The sequence below is a fragment of the Podarcis bocagei genome (genome assembly GCF_964188305.1).
Source record: "Podarcis bocagei genome assembly, chromosome: 2".
In the NCBI taxonomy this organism is placed as follows: domain Eukaryota; kingdom Metazoa; phylum Chordata; class Lepidosauria; order Squamata; family Lacertidae; genus Podarcis; species Podarcis bocagei.
The window spans coordinates 872945-890137 of record NC_138126.1 but is presented as its reverse complement, the minus strand read 5'-3'; the positions used below and the strand labels follow the sequence as shown (position 1 = coordinate 890137).

Genomic DNA, 17193 nt, shown 5'->3' with positions numbered 1-17193 from the left:
GGCTCTTCTGCCGTAATTACAAGATTGCCTGCATAGCCTTTCAATTTATATGATTTTCCCCCCTATTTTAATTCCTTTAATATTTTCATCTGCCCTGATATTTCTCACTAGGACTTCTAAGACCAATATAAATAATAAAGGTGGTAACGGAAGCATTAAGATAACTTCAGCAGTGTAAATAAGTTTTAATGGATGCAATAATGGAATACTGAATGGTTTAGTTTATATAAAATGCACATTGTGCAAAGTGAACCATGGAAAGAGAGGAAGAGAAGTCATTGATATTTTAAGGTTGCTGAAAATGTAAAGCAGATATATAATAATATATATATGTGTGTGTACACACGCACTCAGAAACATACTGGGAGCCAGTGAAGATCCTTTAGGTATGTGTTGTTGTTTATTCGTGTCCGCCTCTTCGTGACTCCCTGGACCAGAGCACGCCAGGCACTCCTGTCTTCCACTGCCTCCCGCAGTTTGGTCACTCATGCTGGTAGCTTCGAGAACACTGTCCAGCCATCGCGTCCTCTGTCCTCCCCTTCTCCTTGCGTCCTCCATCTTTCCCAACATCAGGGTCTTTTCCAGGGAGTCTTCTCTTCTCATCAGGTGGCCAAAGTCTTGGAGCCTCAGCTTCAGGATCTGTCCTTCCAGTGAGCATTCAGGGCTGATTTCCTTAACAATGGAGAGGTTTGATCTTCTTGCAGTCCATGGGACTCTCAAGAGTCTCCTCCAGCACCAGAATTCAAAAGCATCCATTCTTCGGGGATCAGCCTTCTTGATGGTCCAGCTCTCACTTCCATACATCACTACAGGGAAAACATAGCTTTAACTATATGGACCTTTGTCAGCACCTTTCCGTATACTAGGCCTAATTAGCTCTCCTTGGCATGCAGAGAAGCCTCTTGGCAGCCACATCACATACCTCCATCAATCACTCTCTGGCAGGGCTCCCGGACAAACAGCTCCCACAGCGAACAGCCCACAGCGTCCGGGCCCAGGACTGATAATGGAACACTCTTGCAGGCCCCACGCCTCCTCCGCTACTGGAACAGCTACACAGCATTCCCAGGAAGGGGTCCTTGTGTTCTGGGACTCACAGCTGCTCTCTTGTGAGCGCCCAGTATAGCAGAGTAAAAGCAGCGCAGACGGAGTTGAGGAGGTACCTGGGCATACCTACTTTATTTCTACTAATTACAGATTAAAAACATAAACACATATGAGAGGAGCAGCTCCCATACAGACATCCTGTCTTGTCGCAAGACAGAGCAGAAAGAAAAAGTACAATCGTACCAGAGATGGAATTCACACAGACTGGCTTCCTTTTTCACGGAACAGAAAGTAAACAATAATCAGGTGGCCCTTACAATGGGAGGAGTGAAATGCTAACACAGGAATGTATAGTTTATTCTGAGACAGGCTGAATTGTATAGTAGTGAAGAGCTCACACAAGGATGCCACAGCACACTGGTTGAGAATCAATGGGTATGCGTGTTTCTCATATATTGTATATATTGGTATATTGCTTCCTTCTACAGTGGTACCTCGGGTTACATACGCTGCAGGTTACAGACTCCGCTAACCCAGAGATATTACCTCGGGTTAAGAACTTTGCTTCAGGACGAGAGCAGAAATCGTGCTCCGGCGGCGCGGCAGCAGCAGGAGGCCCCATTAGCTAAAGTGGTGCTTCAGGTTACAAACAGTTTCAGGTTAAGAACAGACCTCCGGAACGAATTAAGTTCTTAACCCGAGGTACCACTGTTAACATTTTGGTGCCTTCTTATTTTTCCTCCCCCCCCCTTATAATTGAAAACTTCTCAATGAAATATTAATACAAAAGAAGCCAGACATCTTTTGGGATATCATCCAAACATTCCATTTGTGTGGGCACCCTGGATTTATATAGTTGTTGGAATATACAGTGGTGCCTCGCAAGACGAAATTAATCCGTTCCGCGAGTCTCTTCGTCTAGCGGTTTTTTCGTCTTGCGAAGCAACCCTATTAGCGGATTAGCGGATTAGCACTATTAGCGGTTTAGCGGCTATTAAAGGCTTAGCGGCTAAAAGGCTATTAGCGGCTTAGCGGCTTAGAAAAAGGGGGGGGAGCGAAAAAAATCTCAAGACTCGCAAGACATTTTCGTCCTGCGAAGCAAGCCCATAGGGAAATCCGTCCTGTGAAGCGCATTGAAAAACGGAAAACTCTTTCGTCTAGTGGGTTTTTCGTCTTGCGAGGCATTCATCTTGCGGGGCACCACTGTAGTTATCAAACATAATCCCTGAAAAATTGCCTGAGTAACCCTTGTTTTCCCCATCCCCCTTGAGCTCCCAAGTAACCCTGAGCACCAAGAGGAACCTGCTGAGGTGGGGATCTCTGGCCCTCCAGGTGTGGGTGGACTCCAAATACATCCGCCCAAGCAGGCATGGCCAATGGGCAAGGATGATGGGAGTTGTAGTACATCTGTGTCTGGTGCGATGCACATTCTCCCTTTTCCTCCTCCTCTGAAAATGCTAAATATCTGCATTTCATTTTGTTTTTCCTGCATGATCTTTAACATCTTCTTGATACAGTCCAACCAACTGTGTAACAAGTAAAACAGAAGTGTTATTTACATCATAGTAAAGGTAAAGGGACCCCTGACCATTAGGTCCAGTCGTGACCGACTCTGGGGTTGCGGCGCTCATCTCGCTTTATTGGCCGAGGGAGCAGGCGTACAGCTTCCAGGTCATGTGGCCAGCATGACTTAGCCGCTTCTGGCGAACCAGAGCAGCGCACGGAAACGCCGTTTACCTTCCCGCCGGAGTGGTACCTCTTTATCTACTTGCACTTTGACGGGCTTTCAAACTGCTAGGTTGGCAGGAGCAGGGACCGAGCAACAGGAGCTCACCCCGTCGTGAGGATTCGAACCGCCGACCTTCTGATCGGCAAGCCCTAGGCTCTGTGGTTTAACCCACAGCGCCACCCGCGTCCCTTATTTACATCATATGACATTGTAAAAGTTTTCAAAAATATTCATCTTTTGAAGCAAAGACAACAAAGGATCTGGTGGGCCTTTAAAGGCCAATAAATGTATTCGTGCCTAAGGTTTTGTGGGTTGCAGGCTGAGAATATGGACTCTGGACGAGGAAAGCTCACGCCACCATTATCCTGTGAGTCTCCTTGTCGATTTTCTGTAGTTCTTCTGGAATTTATATCGCAATATCAGCTCATGAGAAGTTGTCCACATGAGCCGGAAAGCTGCCTTGCTCCCTCGGCCTGAAAGCGGAGATGAGCACCACACGCCATAGTCGAATTCAGCTGGACTTAACTGTCCAGGGGTCCTGTACCTTTTACCTGCATATAAACCCTGAATGCAGTTCTATAGCATCCTTTGCCCCTATTTCTGGGTTGTTGTACATCATCGTCAGCTTTGATCAGCCACGCAGCGGAAATAAGAGCTAACACCGGAAGCCTGAGAGAGGGAACCTCTCCTCTCCCAGGTGGACCAATGGTTTCATTTGGTATAATGCAGCGTCCTGCAACTCTGAGGCAACAGCAGACCTGAACCATGGAGGGGGTGGGGGAAGTGGACCCCCCTTTCCAGGGACCCCTCTGTCGAAGAACTTGGAGGAGTAGCAGATTCCTTGCCAGGAGGGAGAAGCCAAGTGCAATAAACTAAAATCTGCCCTTATTCCCTTCTAGAGTCCTTTGTAGGTTCTCCATCGGTCAGAGAGAATAACAGAGGGAAACCAGGATGGAGACGACTCTCCCAAAGGCCACGTCTCTCTCTCTCTGTCTCCCCACTGCCAATGTCCCACTGGGGGAAATGGGGGGACGTGTCGCAGGGGAGCCAGACCTGCCGGTCTTTCCCTGGGAAGCAGAACTGGCACCGCTGCCTGACCTGCATTGCAGGATCCGGGTGCGAGTCAGGAGGGGGTCTCGCCCTCATAGCGGGGAGCTGAATGGGGGGGGGACAACTGCTCTGCCAATGAGTTGCTCCCCCCGTTAGCAAAACTCAAGTTCAAACACCAGCCCCTATTTTAAAAAGGCCCCCAGAATGACGACACTGGACTACCCTTTAGGGTTGTCGCACATCAAAGTGCAAGTAAATGGGTACCGCTTTGGTGGGAAGGTAAACGGCATTTCCGTGCGCTGCTCTGGTTTCGCCAGAAGTGGCTTAGTCCTGCTGGCCACATAACCCGGAAGATGGATGCCGGCTCCCTCGGCCTTTAAAACGAGATGAGCGCCGCAACCCCAGAGTCGGCCACGACTGGACCTAACGGTCAGGGGTCCCTTGACCTTCACTTTAAGTTACTGTTCCAGGCCCCAAACCCGTGTCAGGATGCCAGAGATTATCACTCAGGCAGAGGGGCTGCTGAATACCTGGCCTCCCGCTTTAGGCATCATGGCCCAAGCTCCCCCCTTGGTTGCCATTTCCTTCCCCAACAGAACAATGGGGGGCAGTTTGTGGTGTGGGGGCGTCATGATGTGGGGCTTTGAGGAGACACTGTGTGTGTGAATGAAGGGGGGGGACACTGCCTGCTGGAGGGGCAACCCCCCCAATCATTCTAAAAAAATTATGTAACATCGGCAAGGGATTAAAAGAGATGAAGGGGGGACTTTTTCCCAGTGGGGGGGGGGTCTCCTTCCCTGCCGCCTCCGGGGATCGAACCCGGGACTTTCTCAGGAGAGAATCAGGAAAACGGAGCTGGTTTGGGAGGAGGAGAATTGGTGTCTTCGGGGAGGGAGGGGCCACTCATTCCTCCCCCCCCCCGTCAGTGAGCTCCGCTTCCTAGAGAGGCAGGGAGGGGGGGCCAAGGGGGGAGGGGAGGGGCCTGATCCACCTTCCAGAAGAGGAGCAGCTCTGCAGAGGAGGGGGGAAAAGAGGTGCGAAATATATCTTATATATTGGGGGGGGGCACTTTTCCTCCCTCTGAATCTGCAAACAGGGCAGCTGGGAAGGGGGGGGCAGGATTTGGGGCGGGGGGGTGAAAGGAAGGTGGGGGATTCCTCCCCCTCCCCCTCCCTTCTGGGGATCCGGCGAGCGGGGGAGGGGCTGGTTTAGGAGCCCCTCCCCCCGAGGGGGCGCCTCCTTGGAGACCCCCCCCAGCCCTTAGTCTTGCGGGGAAGGAAATGGGAATAGCGGAGCGAGCGAGGGAAGCGGAGGGACAGGGAGGACAAAGAGCTGCGGGGGGGGGGGAGAGGGGGCAGAGAACCGAGGCCCAGTGGCGTAGCGTGTGGGGTGCAGGGGGGGCAACATCGGGGGGGGCGCTGTCACTCGCAACTCTCTGCCCCTCCCTGGCGCAAAGCCCCGCCCCCTCAAGCTCCGCCCACCCGGGGCAGAAGCAGTGGGCATGAGAGGAGGGGCGGGGCTTGAATGAAGAGCGTTCCAAAGCGGAAACCTCATTCCTATTGGGTAAGTCGCGGCACGTGACGGGGAGAGATCGGGGATCCGTTTGCTTGCAAGGTTGGGGGGGAGTTTCTGAACAGGGCAGCAGGAATGCAACCTCTGGGAGTGTTTCGCACCCTATTCCGGCCCCTCCCACCCACCTGCCCCAGGTGACATTTGTACCTGTTGATTTTGTGGTGTGTTTAAGGACGCAGGAATCTCAACCCCCGAATGACGACCATCTCATCTTCTTGTTTGGGTATATCTTCTTTTGCATTCAAATCTTGCCTAGCCCCTTCCCACGAACATACTTTCCTTTGCCCTGGCTGGGGAAACCTAGCCCGATGGGCGGGGTATAAATAATGATAATGATAAACATAGTAGTAATTCTGTATTGGGGTTGCACTTCCTCTTTAGCTGCAGTCATGATAACTGTAAAAAGATTTCCTTTTCTGAATTATAGGTCCTATTCTAAACAGCTGTAGGTTTCTCTCCATCCCCCCCACCTTTAAAAAAATATATATTTTTAAAAGGGGGTTATTTTCTCTTTAGTAAATCGTATTTATACAGCAATCTCTTTCTTCTGTGTATTTCATAACACACGAAGCAACGGTTTCAAAGGAAGTAGATGTAGAATGAATTTTGTCACTGCGCCACTGGTAAAATGTTCTTTCTCTCTCTCTCTCTTTCTTTCCCCTCCAACTTTTTCCTCCCAAGGAACTCAAAGGTGGTGTACAGGGTTCTCCATTCCCCAATTTATCCGCAAAACAACCTTCTGAGGCACATTAGGTTGAAAGACAGTGACTTGGAGAATTTCAGTAGAAATTAAGGAGGTAAGAAGAAACCTGTTGGATCAGACGAAAGGCCTGTCTAGGCCAGCTTTCCTGCAGACAGGTGCATCTAATAGGCCTACAGGCAGGTCTATGAAGGTGATCACTCTCCCTGGCTGTTGCCAGCCTCCCCTCGTAACTATTTAGTGGCATGAAATCTTGAGGATCCCATTTAGCCCTAATCGGCTTTTAAAGAAATCTTAGCCTGTGGTCATCATAACCACATATGTATTTTTTATTCTACCTCTTGTTATGATCGGTTCAGGTTACATCTTTTCAGGTTGCGTCCCGCGGAGACCTGGAAGTACTGGAAAGGGTTACTTTTGGGTTTTGCCGCTCACGCATGCGCAGACACTCAAAATGACGTCATGCGCAGAAGCAGCGAATCGCGGCACACACAGACGTGCAGATGTGGTATGCGTTCTGCTCATGTTGCGAACGGGGCTCCAGAATGGATCCCGTTCGCAACCAGAGGTACCACTGTATTAAGCACCTTCCTTCCATAATGGAACGCAGGGTGGTGTACATGTGGTCCCTTGATTACACCCTATGTGAGGAAACATTTTCTTAGGTCTGTCCCAAATGTATTACCAATCAAAGTTTTGCCACAGGTGGCCTCCCTGTGACTTGAAATTTCAATGCATAATAATAATACAGTGGTACCTCTGGTTACGTACTTAATTCGTTCTGGAGGTCCGTTCTTAACCTGAAGCACCACTTTAGCTAATGGGGCATCCCGCTGCTGCTGCGCCGCTGCTGCACGATTTCTGTTCTCATCCTGAAGCAAAGTTCTCAACCCGAGGTACTATTTCTGGGTTAGTGGAGTCTGTAACCTGAAGTGTATGTAACCTGAAGCGTCTGTAACCCGAGGTACCACTGTACTGAACTTTGTATAGTGCTTTCCTGCATTATTCATTCACATTGTTTAGTTGTTATCTTTAAGCAACCTTGGAAGACTAATTAGCGCATTGTTCTGCAGCCCAAGACCTCGTTCATTTTGGCAACGAGGGCAACAAATAAAAATGATAAAAAATAAAGCAGACATGTGCTGAGGTGCCTAGATCGGGATACAAATAGCTTTCTTTCCTTCATCTGATTCCTCTTTTGGTGTGTGCAGTGGGGCTAATAAGCAGATTACAGCTGGTCTGCCTGGATCAGTTGAGGAGGGATATTTGCCAGTGTGTGTGCATGCAAGGTTGTGGGGCCGGTCGCACGCAATTTCGGCCCCAACCACTAATCTCATGCCAATCCTGAAGGGATAGTAAAAGCACCTGACTTCCTTAAAGTATCCTGGTAATTCATAGCATCCTTAGAAAACTGCAGCTCTGAGGATACTTTGGGTGAAGTCATGCCCTTTTAATGTGTGGCTTGCACACAGCCCAGCAAAGTAAGTAAAGCTGGAGGTTAGTGGCGGGGAGAGAGTTCACCTAGTGAGATTTGAACAGATTCATAATCTAGTCTCCTAGCTGCTATGCTACAACAGCTTAGAACAGCTTAGTTTATGAGCAACTTGGATTAAGAACACTGCAAACCCAGAAGTAGGTGTTTTGGTTTGTGAACTTTGCCTTGGAAGCAGAACACGTTTCGCTTCCTGTTGAGCCAGTGTGGTGAAGTGGTTAAGAGCGGTAGATTCGTAATCTGGGGAACCGGGTTCGCTTCCCCGCTCCTCCACATGCAGCTGCTGGGTGACCTTGGGCCAGTCACACTTCTCTGAAGTCTCTCAGCCCCACTCACCTCACAGAGTGTTTTGAGACTCCTTTGGGTAGTGATAAAGCGGGATATTAAATCCAAACTCCTCTTCTTCTTCTTGAGTGTGTTCCATTTGTAAATTGAGTCCCCTGCTGCTATGGGAAAGCACGCCTTGGTTTAAGAATGCTTTGGTTTAACAACGGACTTCCGGAACGGATTAAGTTCGTACAGTCGTACCTCGGGATAAATACGCTTCAGGATAAGTATTTTCGGGTTGCGCTCTGCGGTGACCTGGAAGTAATGGAGCGTGTTACTTCCGGGTTTTGCCACTTACGCATGCGCAGACGATCAAAATGACATCATGTGCATGCATGGAAGCGGCAAAACACGACACGCACAGCTGCACTGTCGCATCTTACGTTCTGTTCAGGGTGCGAACGGGGCTCCAGAATGGATCCCGTTCGCATCCCGAAGTACCACTGTACTGTACTACCACTCCTGTCTTAAGACACAAAGTATCTGTGAAGAAGACTATGTTACTGTTTTACTATAACATACACTATGTCATGAAATTCTTGCTGTGTTACTATGAAATTGTTCTGTAGTGTTTGTCTCAATTTTAAAATTTATTTAATTTTTATGCTGCCCTTCCTCTGAGGATCACAGGGGCAGCTTACAATATAAGAACACAAAAATACATAACATAGTATCAAACAAAAACAGTAACCCTCCCACTTAACCAGAGGCCTGGGAGAAATCTAGTGGAAGAGACTCGAGTGCTAAAATCCACGGGTTAGGGGGCGCAAATTACTTGCCTTGCCCCGGGTGCTGACAACCCACGCTACGCCACTGCTGAGGCCCCAGTTCCGCGCCCCTCTGCGAGTTCTGGGTTCCCCCTGGCAGAAATCCCTGGGGCGCATTTGACTCCGTGCGGGTGCCGAGACACAGCTTGGTGGGTCCAGGGACGCGGACTTATAAAAAATATTGGGGGGGCCCGGGAAAGCTCATGAATAATAAATAAGCTCATGAATATGCAAATAAAGTGGCTCCGGCCCTAAATAGAGCAAGCCACGCCCCCCAGCCAGCCGATTGGCTGGCTGGGAGGTGTGGCCAGTCGGGATTCCCCTGTTCTCGCGGGATTTCCGGCAGTGCCTTGGCAGCCGGGGCTCTCTGATTAGGGCGCGCGGCTGGCTGGCTGGCGAAGGAGCAGGTGGGGAGGAGGCGGGGGACGGCGGCGACGCTCTGCTGGAAGGGCGCCCGAGATTATTGGGGGGGCTGAGCCCCCCCAAAAATTTTTTTGAGGGGGCTCGAGCCCCCTCAAGCCCCATGGAGTCGGCGCCTATGGGTGGGTCCCTTTTGTCTAGAGATGGGGAGTCCATGGAAGGGTTAATGGGGGCGAGAGAGGCCTGGATGGAGACCCCCCCCCGTCTCCCTCCTGGGATGGGGAGAGATTTGGCAGGAAGGCTGAGCCGGCCAGGAGGGCCTCTGGGGAAGGGGGATCCTCGGAGGTGGAGGGAGGAAGGGAGCATCCCTGGGGAGGGATCAAAGCCATCTTGGAGAAAGAGAGAGGGACTGGGGGGCCGCCTGCCTTGACCTCTCCCTCCTGCCCAGGAATCTGCCATGACTCCACGTAGACCAGGGAGAGATCCCTGAGCAGGAGCCCCGATCCACCCACCCTCTCCTCCTCTGAAGCTCAGTCCTTGCCCTGCCTCAAGTCCCAGATCAGGAGCTGCAGGGGGGCTGGGGGCTGTTAGAGCGAGTCCAACCATGGGGGGGGAGAGGAAAGGGAGGAAGCCCCCTTTATTATTCCCCCCCCCTTTTGAGGCTTCTCTCTGGGCAACTCCAGTCTCTCCCTCATGCCTGGGTTTCTGTGCAGAAGCATCTAAAGGGCTCCCCCCCCCCCCGAGACACCTGCGCCCAACTCCTCACCTGGTTTCCAGTATTCCCACTATATCAGATCTCTTAACTCTGTGGGATTCAAGATTGTTATGGAAATGGGTGGGTTCCCGTGCCCCCCCTCAAGAGCCTGCCTTCTTATTATTATTATTACAGTGGTACCTCAGGTTACATACGCTTCAGGTTACAGACTCCGCTAACCCAGGATGAGAACAGAAATTGTGGTCCAGCGGCGCGGCAGCAGCAGGAGGCCCCATTATGTTAAGAACACTTTCTTAACCACCGGAACGAATTGAGTACTTAACCCGAGGTACCACTGTACTGCAGTTTCAGTTATTGTTATTTATTTATTGTGATGGGATGATGAGCTGCTTGTGCGTAAAATCGTAGTCCCTCAGAGTTTGTTCAAGTCCACAAACCTCTGTCTGTGACGGAGCCCCTCAGACATGGCTGCTCTAGTCACTTGCAGATTCCGACAGTGGTTGCTTTCGGAATCGCTTCCAGCATAAAAGCTCCTTAACGGAAACACGTCTTCGGGACTCACGGCATGACAGCTTCCGGCGAGGAGTATGTGTCCCTATAGGAGGTCCAGAAACCTCCCCACTGTTCTCGCTGGACGTGTCCCTGAGCCCTCCCTCTTGCTCGCTTTCCCTCAGAGACCCACCTCTCCCCCTGCTGGTTCCTGCTTCAGCTGCTGGGTCTCTCCCAGCCTCCGTGAGCCCTTCCACCACCTGTTCCTCCGATGGCAGTTCCCTGACATCCATTTAATCTATTAGTTGCTTTCTCTTGCCCAGGGCAGCCCAAAGGGACTTACAACCAGTTGTTGTTGTTGTTGTTGTTGTTGTTGTTGTTGTTGTTATGTTCCACGGTGACACTCCAAGGCCTTCTTTGTCATGTTTCCTGTATTTTGGGGGAAGAGAGAAGGTTGTTCTTGTGGCCTGCTCCCCCACTAGGGAAACTGAGGCAGCCCACTCAGGCAGGAGGTGCAGGGAGGGGCAAGGAGGGGACGGAGCTGAGTCCCATTCGGCCAGCCCTGATTTAACCCTCTATCCTCTCATCCAGTGGAAGGTGCTGTCCCATTGCCAGTCTCCTAGACACAATGCAGCCGCCTTGGGAAGTCAATGGTGCAGGATGATTTGGGAATGTGTGCAGTTGGTTGGACTGTATCAGGAAGATGTTGGAGATAACGGAGGAAGGAGGAAACAAAATACAGATATTCAGCGTTTTCAGGGGAGGGGGAAGAAGGGGAAAGTTTGTCCCACCAGATAAGACGGTTCCTCTAGGGCTCAGTGTTACTTGGGAGTTGGTGGAACTGGATCTTAAGGGTTCTTGAGACATTTCTAAGGTATTGTGATTGGTATCCAGACCCTAACACTATAAAGCCAAGGTGTCCCCACTGAGCAGTTTATCAAGCCTGCTGGCCGCTGGGGAAGACATTCAGAAGGAAATGGTTTGTCCCCAAAGTTGCTTCCTTCCTTTGTCTGCTGCTGCTGCCCACACTAAAGGAATGTCTGGATGAAATCCCAGGGATGTCTGGCTCCTATTACAAAGAGATCCAGTTGATATTCTAGAAAAAAGTGTGGCTAAGATTCTGAGTCACAATCATGGCTGAGAAATACAGCCAGGGAATTTGAAACTGATTTGAAGATTGGTTTATTCTTTACATTTCATTATTCTTATTCTTATTCTTATTATATTACATTCAGGTTTCATCATCTTTCTATTCTTTTCCATCATCATCTTTCTATTCTGGTTTCATCATCTTTCTGGTTTCATCATCTTTCTATTCTTTTCATCATCTTTCTATTCTTTTCCACACTCAGTGTTATTCACCTTTAATACTCACCTTTTTCAGTGTCACACATATTTTTATCTTGTGATCTTCAAATGAAAAGAGGTATAGAAATTTAATAAATAATTCCCAGTTGGAGCAGAGCTAGAATATCCAGAAGCCCTTGGCCACGCAGGGCAAAGGAGGAAGAACAGTGAGAGAGGCCTGGACAGGGAATCTCCGCTAAGATAAGCCAGTGTCAGGAGGCGGGTGCGAGACCCGGCGGCATATAATTATTATAAATCATAATTGGGGTGGGTGTCTCAATCTGGCCTTCCCAGCAGTCAGGCTCCAGCTGCTCTCCTTCTGCATCTCCAGCTCTCTCCATTCCATAATGCAAGGCTGAGAGATGGAGGTCCAACCCCAAGAACATTCTCCAACTGAGCACTCCTTCAACCGACCACAAGCACCAAGCCTTGTCACTAGACTTATATATGGGTCTCCCAAAATGGTCAGTATGGACCTCCTGAGGCCAAAGGGACTGTGCAGGTGATTAATAAAGATCTAGAGGTCGAAGGGGACAAAATGTGGCCCAAGGGGTGGCGGATTATAGTGCAGCAGATGAAGAACTTCATGATGAATTTAGGACCCTGATTAATATTGGCCAGGTTCATGGAACATAGAGCAGCTCCCATTCCTGTGAGAAACCACTTTTTATAAAACATAAACCCCACAGTTCAACCGTATTATAAGATAATGCTGCTTCATTACTGCTTAATTAAAGGTTAGGAAAAGCTGATGATGCATTACCATTATTAAACATTATTTCATCTGTCTTTCCGAAAAATTTGGAACATATGGAGGACAGGAAAGAATGTACGAGATGTCAAAATAAGAGCAGATGCTAATTGATGTGTGTATTATTCCTTTGATCTCTTCCTAGGTTTCCTTTTCCCTCGCTCCTCCCTGTTGAAAGAAGACAATGGAGAAGGCAGTCAAAATTCTGGAGGGGCATGTCCAATGGGAATAACAAAGAAACCATATAAATTCATGGAATGTGAAAAGAGAGAGGAGAAACAATTTGAAAGTATGGAGTGTGGGAAGAGTTTCACTGACAGTGGAACACTTGGAAAACATCAATGGACTCACACAGGAGAGAAACCATTTAAATGCATGGAGTGTGGAAAGAGCTTTGGTTGGAGCTCAAACCTTCGTATACATAAACACACTCACACAGGGGAGAAACCATATAAATGTAAGGAGTGTGGAAAGAGCTTCAGTCAGATTGGACACCTTAGAAACCATCAACGAACCCACACAGGAGAAAAACCATATAAATGTATGGAGTGTGGAAAGAGCTTCACCGATAGTGGAACATTTAGAAAACATCAACAGACACACACGGGCGACAAACCATTCAAATGCATGGAATGTGTAAAGAGCTTCAGTCAAAGTAGACACCTTAGAATCCATCAACGGATTCACACAGGGGAGAAACCATTTAAATGTTTGTGGAATGAGTGTGGAAAGAATTTCAGTACAAAGAGAGGACTGAATATTCATCATAAAACTCACACTGGGGAAAAACCATTTAAATGTATGCTGTGTGAGAAGAGCTTCACTGTTAGTAGAACACTTAGAAACCATCTTCGAATTCACACAGGGGAGAAACCATATAAATGTATGGATTGTGGAAAGAGATTCAGTCACAGTGAAACACTGAGAAAACATCAACGGACTCACACAGGGGAGAAACCATTTAAATGCATGGAATGTGGAAAGTGCTTTATTGATGGTACAGCACTTAGTATCCATCATCAAACTCACACAGGGGAGAAACCATTTGAATGTATGGATTGTGGAAAAAGCTTCACTACTAGCAGAAACCTTAGAATCCATCAACGGACTCACACAGGGGAGAAACCATTTAATTGCATGGATTGCGGTAAGAACTTCCTTGATCGTGGAACACTTAGAATCCATCAACGGACTCACACAGGGGAAAAACCATTTGAATGTAAGGAGTGTGGAAAGAGCTTTGCTTGTAATAGAGCAGTAAGAAGACATCAATGGACTCACTCAGGGGAAAAACCATTAAAATGCATGGAATGTGGAAAGAGTTTTATTGAGAGAAGAGAGCTGAGAACCCATCATCGAACTCACACTGGGGAGAAACCATTTAAATGCACCGAGTGTGGAAAGAGCTTCAATCGCAGTGGAACACTTAGAAAACATCAACGGACTCACACAGGGGAGAAACCATTTAAATGCATGGAATGTGGAAAGAGCTTTATTGATGGTGCAGCACTTAGTATCCATCATCAAACTCACACAGGGGAGAAACCATTTAAATGTAAGGAGTGTGGAAAGGGCTTCACCAATGTTGGAAATGTTAGAAGACATCAACGGACTCACACGGGAGAAACCATTTAAATGTATGGAGAGTTGAAAGAGTTTCTTTCAGAGTGGAACCCTAATTTCACACACAGGAAACTTAGACGACATCAACAGACTCACTCGGAGACAAGCAAATAAATGTATGGAGTGTGGAAGGAGCGTCAATAGAAGTGGAAACCTTAGCAAACATCAGCGAACTGAAAAAGGGAAAACCACTTACGTATATGGAGCGTACATAGAGCTTCAGTCCTGATGTTCTTACAAACCATCAATGGACTCGCAAGGAGTAAAAGCTTTAAGAGTTGAAACCCTACAATCCACAAACTGAAAAATCTAAAATGGTTTGAATGGAAGGAGTGCGGTGCTGGGATGGATGTTGGGATGTTTTTGCCTCTACGCATGGGTCTGGGAATGTTCTGATCAGTTCACATTGAGTTCAGTACCCTGACCTGTTCTTAACGCATTGTTGACCACATCTACGGAACGCGATTGTTATGTTCTTTCATGTCATGCAAAATCAATCATTAGTAATAGTTTAAGTCTTGATACTCAATCACTAGTTAATAGTTTAATAAGGAGGTTTCACGCCTGTCCAATTCTGTGTTCCCTTTCCACCCTTTAATCTATTGATGATTAATACCTATATTCAACCCTTGCATTGTATTCATGTTAACCAATCAGCAACAAGCACATATGTGGAAATGCTGTAATATTCAATAAAAGGGACTCTCCGAGACATGGTCGAGAGATGCCTCCCGTATGACACCTTGCCATTCGTCTTTCGCTTATTTCAACCCAACAGTGTGGGAAGTGTTTCAATTGCTTTATATATAGATAATTTTATTAATATAGTGGTACCTTGGGTTACATACGCTTCAGGTTACAGACTCTGCTAACCCAGAAATAGTGCTTCAGGTTAAGAACTTTGCTTCAGGATGAGAACAGAAACCGTGCTCCAGCGGCGGAGCAGCAGCAGGAGGCCCCATTAGCTAAAGTGGTGCTTCAGGTTAAGAACGGACCTCTGGAACGTATTAAGTACTTAACCTGAGGCACCACTGTATATAATTTTATTTACAAATTGCGTTCAAAAATGGAAGCATTCACCTCTGGGTTCTTGGCGTTTGAAAGCCCCAAACGTTCAACTTCCGAAGCGTTCAACAACCGAGATTCCACTGAGTATCCAGCAATAGTGTGTTGTCCAACGATATCCATTCTTTTAACCAACACAAAGAGGCTGCCTCGTAGTAGAAAACCTAGCAGTGCAAAGCCACCTCTATTTTTAGCATCTATCAAAATTTTATACTTTATTCTTGGTGTTTCCCCCCGCCAGAGTAATCATTAAATATCTCTTTGCCATTCGTTAAAGAAGCTTGTATTATTTATTATTGGTTATTTAAAATAAAAACAGTATCTTAGGTAAAACATTTCTCTTTATGGTTGAAATCCTTCGTAAAAGTGAAGGTTTCATCCTCCCCTATATTTCCAAATGTTTTTAACATTTTTTGATACTCTAACGTAATTGGAATATGTTGTAATTCAGTGTTTTTCAAATAAACCCTTATTTAGTCTCCATCTATACAATGAACTCTTTTCACCCCTCATTATAATCCATTTTGAGTTTTGATCTGATACAGTTCTTGGCTGGATCTCTACAGTCTTTTATTTTTTTTAAAAAAATTATTAATTTTTCAACATTTATACACACACAAACAATACATAATACAAACAAACAAACAAACAAACACATAAACATGTATAATTTCAAATCCTTTTTTCTTAAACCTTACTTTACCGACTTCCCCATACCTCCCCTTTCTACATCCGTATTTCCAAATTTGTTTCAGCAAATCCTCCCCCTTAAATTTATCTAATTTTCCCTTATTCTTTTCTTTTACTTGATCTTTTGCAGCTGTAATCCCCTTTTTTCTATAACCTCAACATTTTAGCACTCATTAATTTTACAATATTTCTTAAGATAAATTTTAAATTTCTTCCAATCTTCTTCCGCCGTCTCTTTCCCTTGGTCTCGGATTCTGACAGTCATTTCAGCCAGTCCCATATAGTCCATCACCTTCATCTGCCATTCTTCCAGAGTGGGTAGATCCTGTGTCTTCCAATACTTTGCGATAAGAATTCTTGCTGCTGTAGTAGCATACATAAAAAAAGTCCTATCTTTCTTTAACACCACTTGGTCGACAATGCCCAAGAGAAAGGCTTCTGGTTTCTTGGGAAAAGTACATTTAAGTACCTTTTTCATTTCATTATATATCATTTCCCAGAAAGCCTTAATCTTCGGACACGTCCACCAAAGGTGGTAAAAAGTACCTTCAGTTTCATTACATTTCCAGCATTTATTATCGGGCAAATGATAAATTTTTGCAAGCTTGACGGGTCATGTACCACCTGTAAATCATTTTCATAATATTCTCTCTTAAGGCATTACATGCCGTGAACTTTATACCGGTGGTCCACAACTGTTCCCAGTCAGCAAACATAATGTTATGACCAATGTCTTGTGCCCACTTAATCATAGCTGATTTAACAATTTCATCTTGTGCATTCCATTTCAGCAACAAGAAGTAGGAGGCCCAGGGTTCACTCTGATTGTTTAGAAATACACAATCGCTTTGAGGTCCTCTCCCCTAGCATGGAAGACGAAGAGCAGACTCCATTTGAGGATCTCTCCTTCATTACAGTCGATCAGGTATATGAAGACGAGCAGCAAAGTCAGTCCTCAGGGAATGTGCAGGCGACCTTGGAACGGACAGCTCACGGAAGAACCCCGATCAAACCCAAGAGGAGGCGTGTAGTGGTGATAGGGGATTCCCTACTGAGGGGAACAGAAGCAGTGATCTGTGGGCCTGACAAGATGTCTCGGGAAGTGTGCTGTCTCCCCGGGGCTAAGATCCAAGATGTAACTGAACGACTGCAAGGAATCATAAAACCCACTGACAAATACCCCTTCCTCTTGGTTCATGTGGGAACCAATGACACTGCAAGCAATAGCCTCCAGAAGATCAAAAGAGACTACGAGGCTCTCGGCAGGAAATTGAAGCAACTAAATGCACAAATTGTCATCTCGTCTGTCCTCCCAGTTGAACGACGTGGCCCAGGGAGAGAGGGGAAAATAATGGAAGTGAACAGCTGGCTTCGCAAATGGTGTAAACAGGAACGGTTTGGATTCTTAGATCACGGACTGCAGTTTCTTGAAGATGGACTTCTGGCAAGTGATGGGCTGCACCTCACAA

At 47.1% G+C, this 17193-nt stretch overlaps 1 protein-coding gene and 1 long non-coding RNA gene across 2 annotated transcripts; one reads left to right on the top strand and one right to left on the bottom strand.

Annotated features, from left to right (window-relative positions):
• Positions 1-331: 331 nt before the first annotated feature.
• LOC308579924 lies at positions 332-1427 on the bottom strand. Its single transcript, XR_014004640.1, has 2 exons — positions 923-1427; positions 332-806 (listed from the first exon to the last, which is right to left on the bottom strand). It is a non-coding gene; the product is annotated as an uncharacterized lncRNA (long non-coding RNA).
• A 10609-nt stretch (positions 1428-12036) lies between these two features.
• Positions 12037-14710, top strand: LOC308580841 (uncharacterized protein). The gene is made up of 2 exons (XM_081183061.1): positions 12037-12059; positions 12492-14710. The coding sequence occupies exon 2, from the start codon at positions 12569-12571 to the stop codon at positions 13979-13981; it is 1413 nt and encodes a 470-aa protein (XP_081039187.1). The 5' UTR covers positions 12037-12059; positions 12492-12568; the 3' UTR covers positions 13982-14710.
• Positions 14711-17193: the final 2483 nt, after the last annotated feature.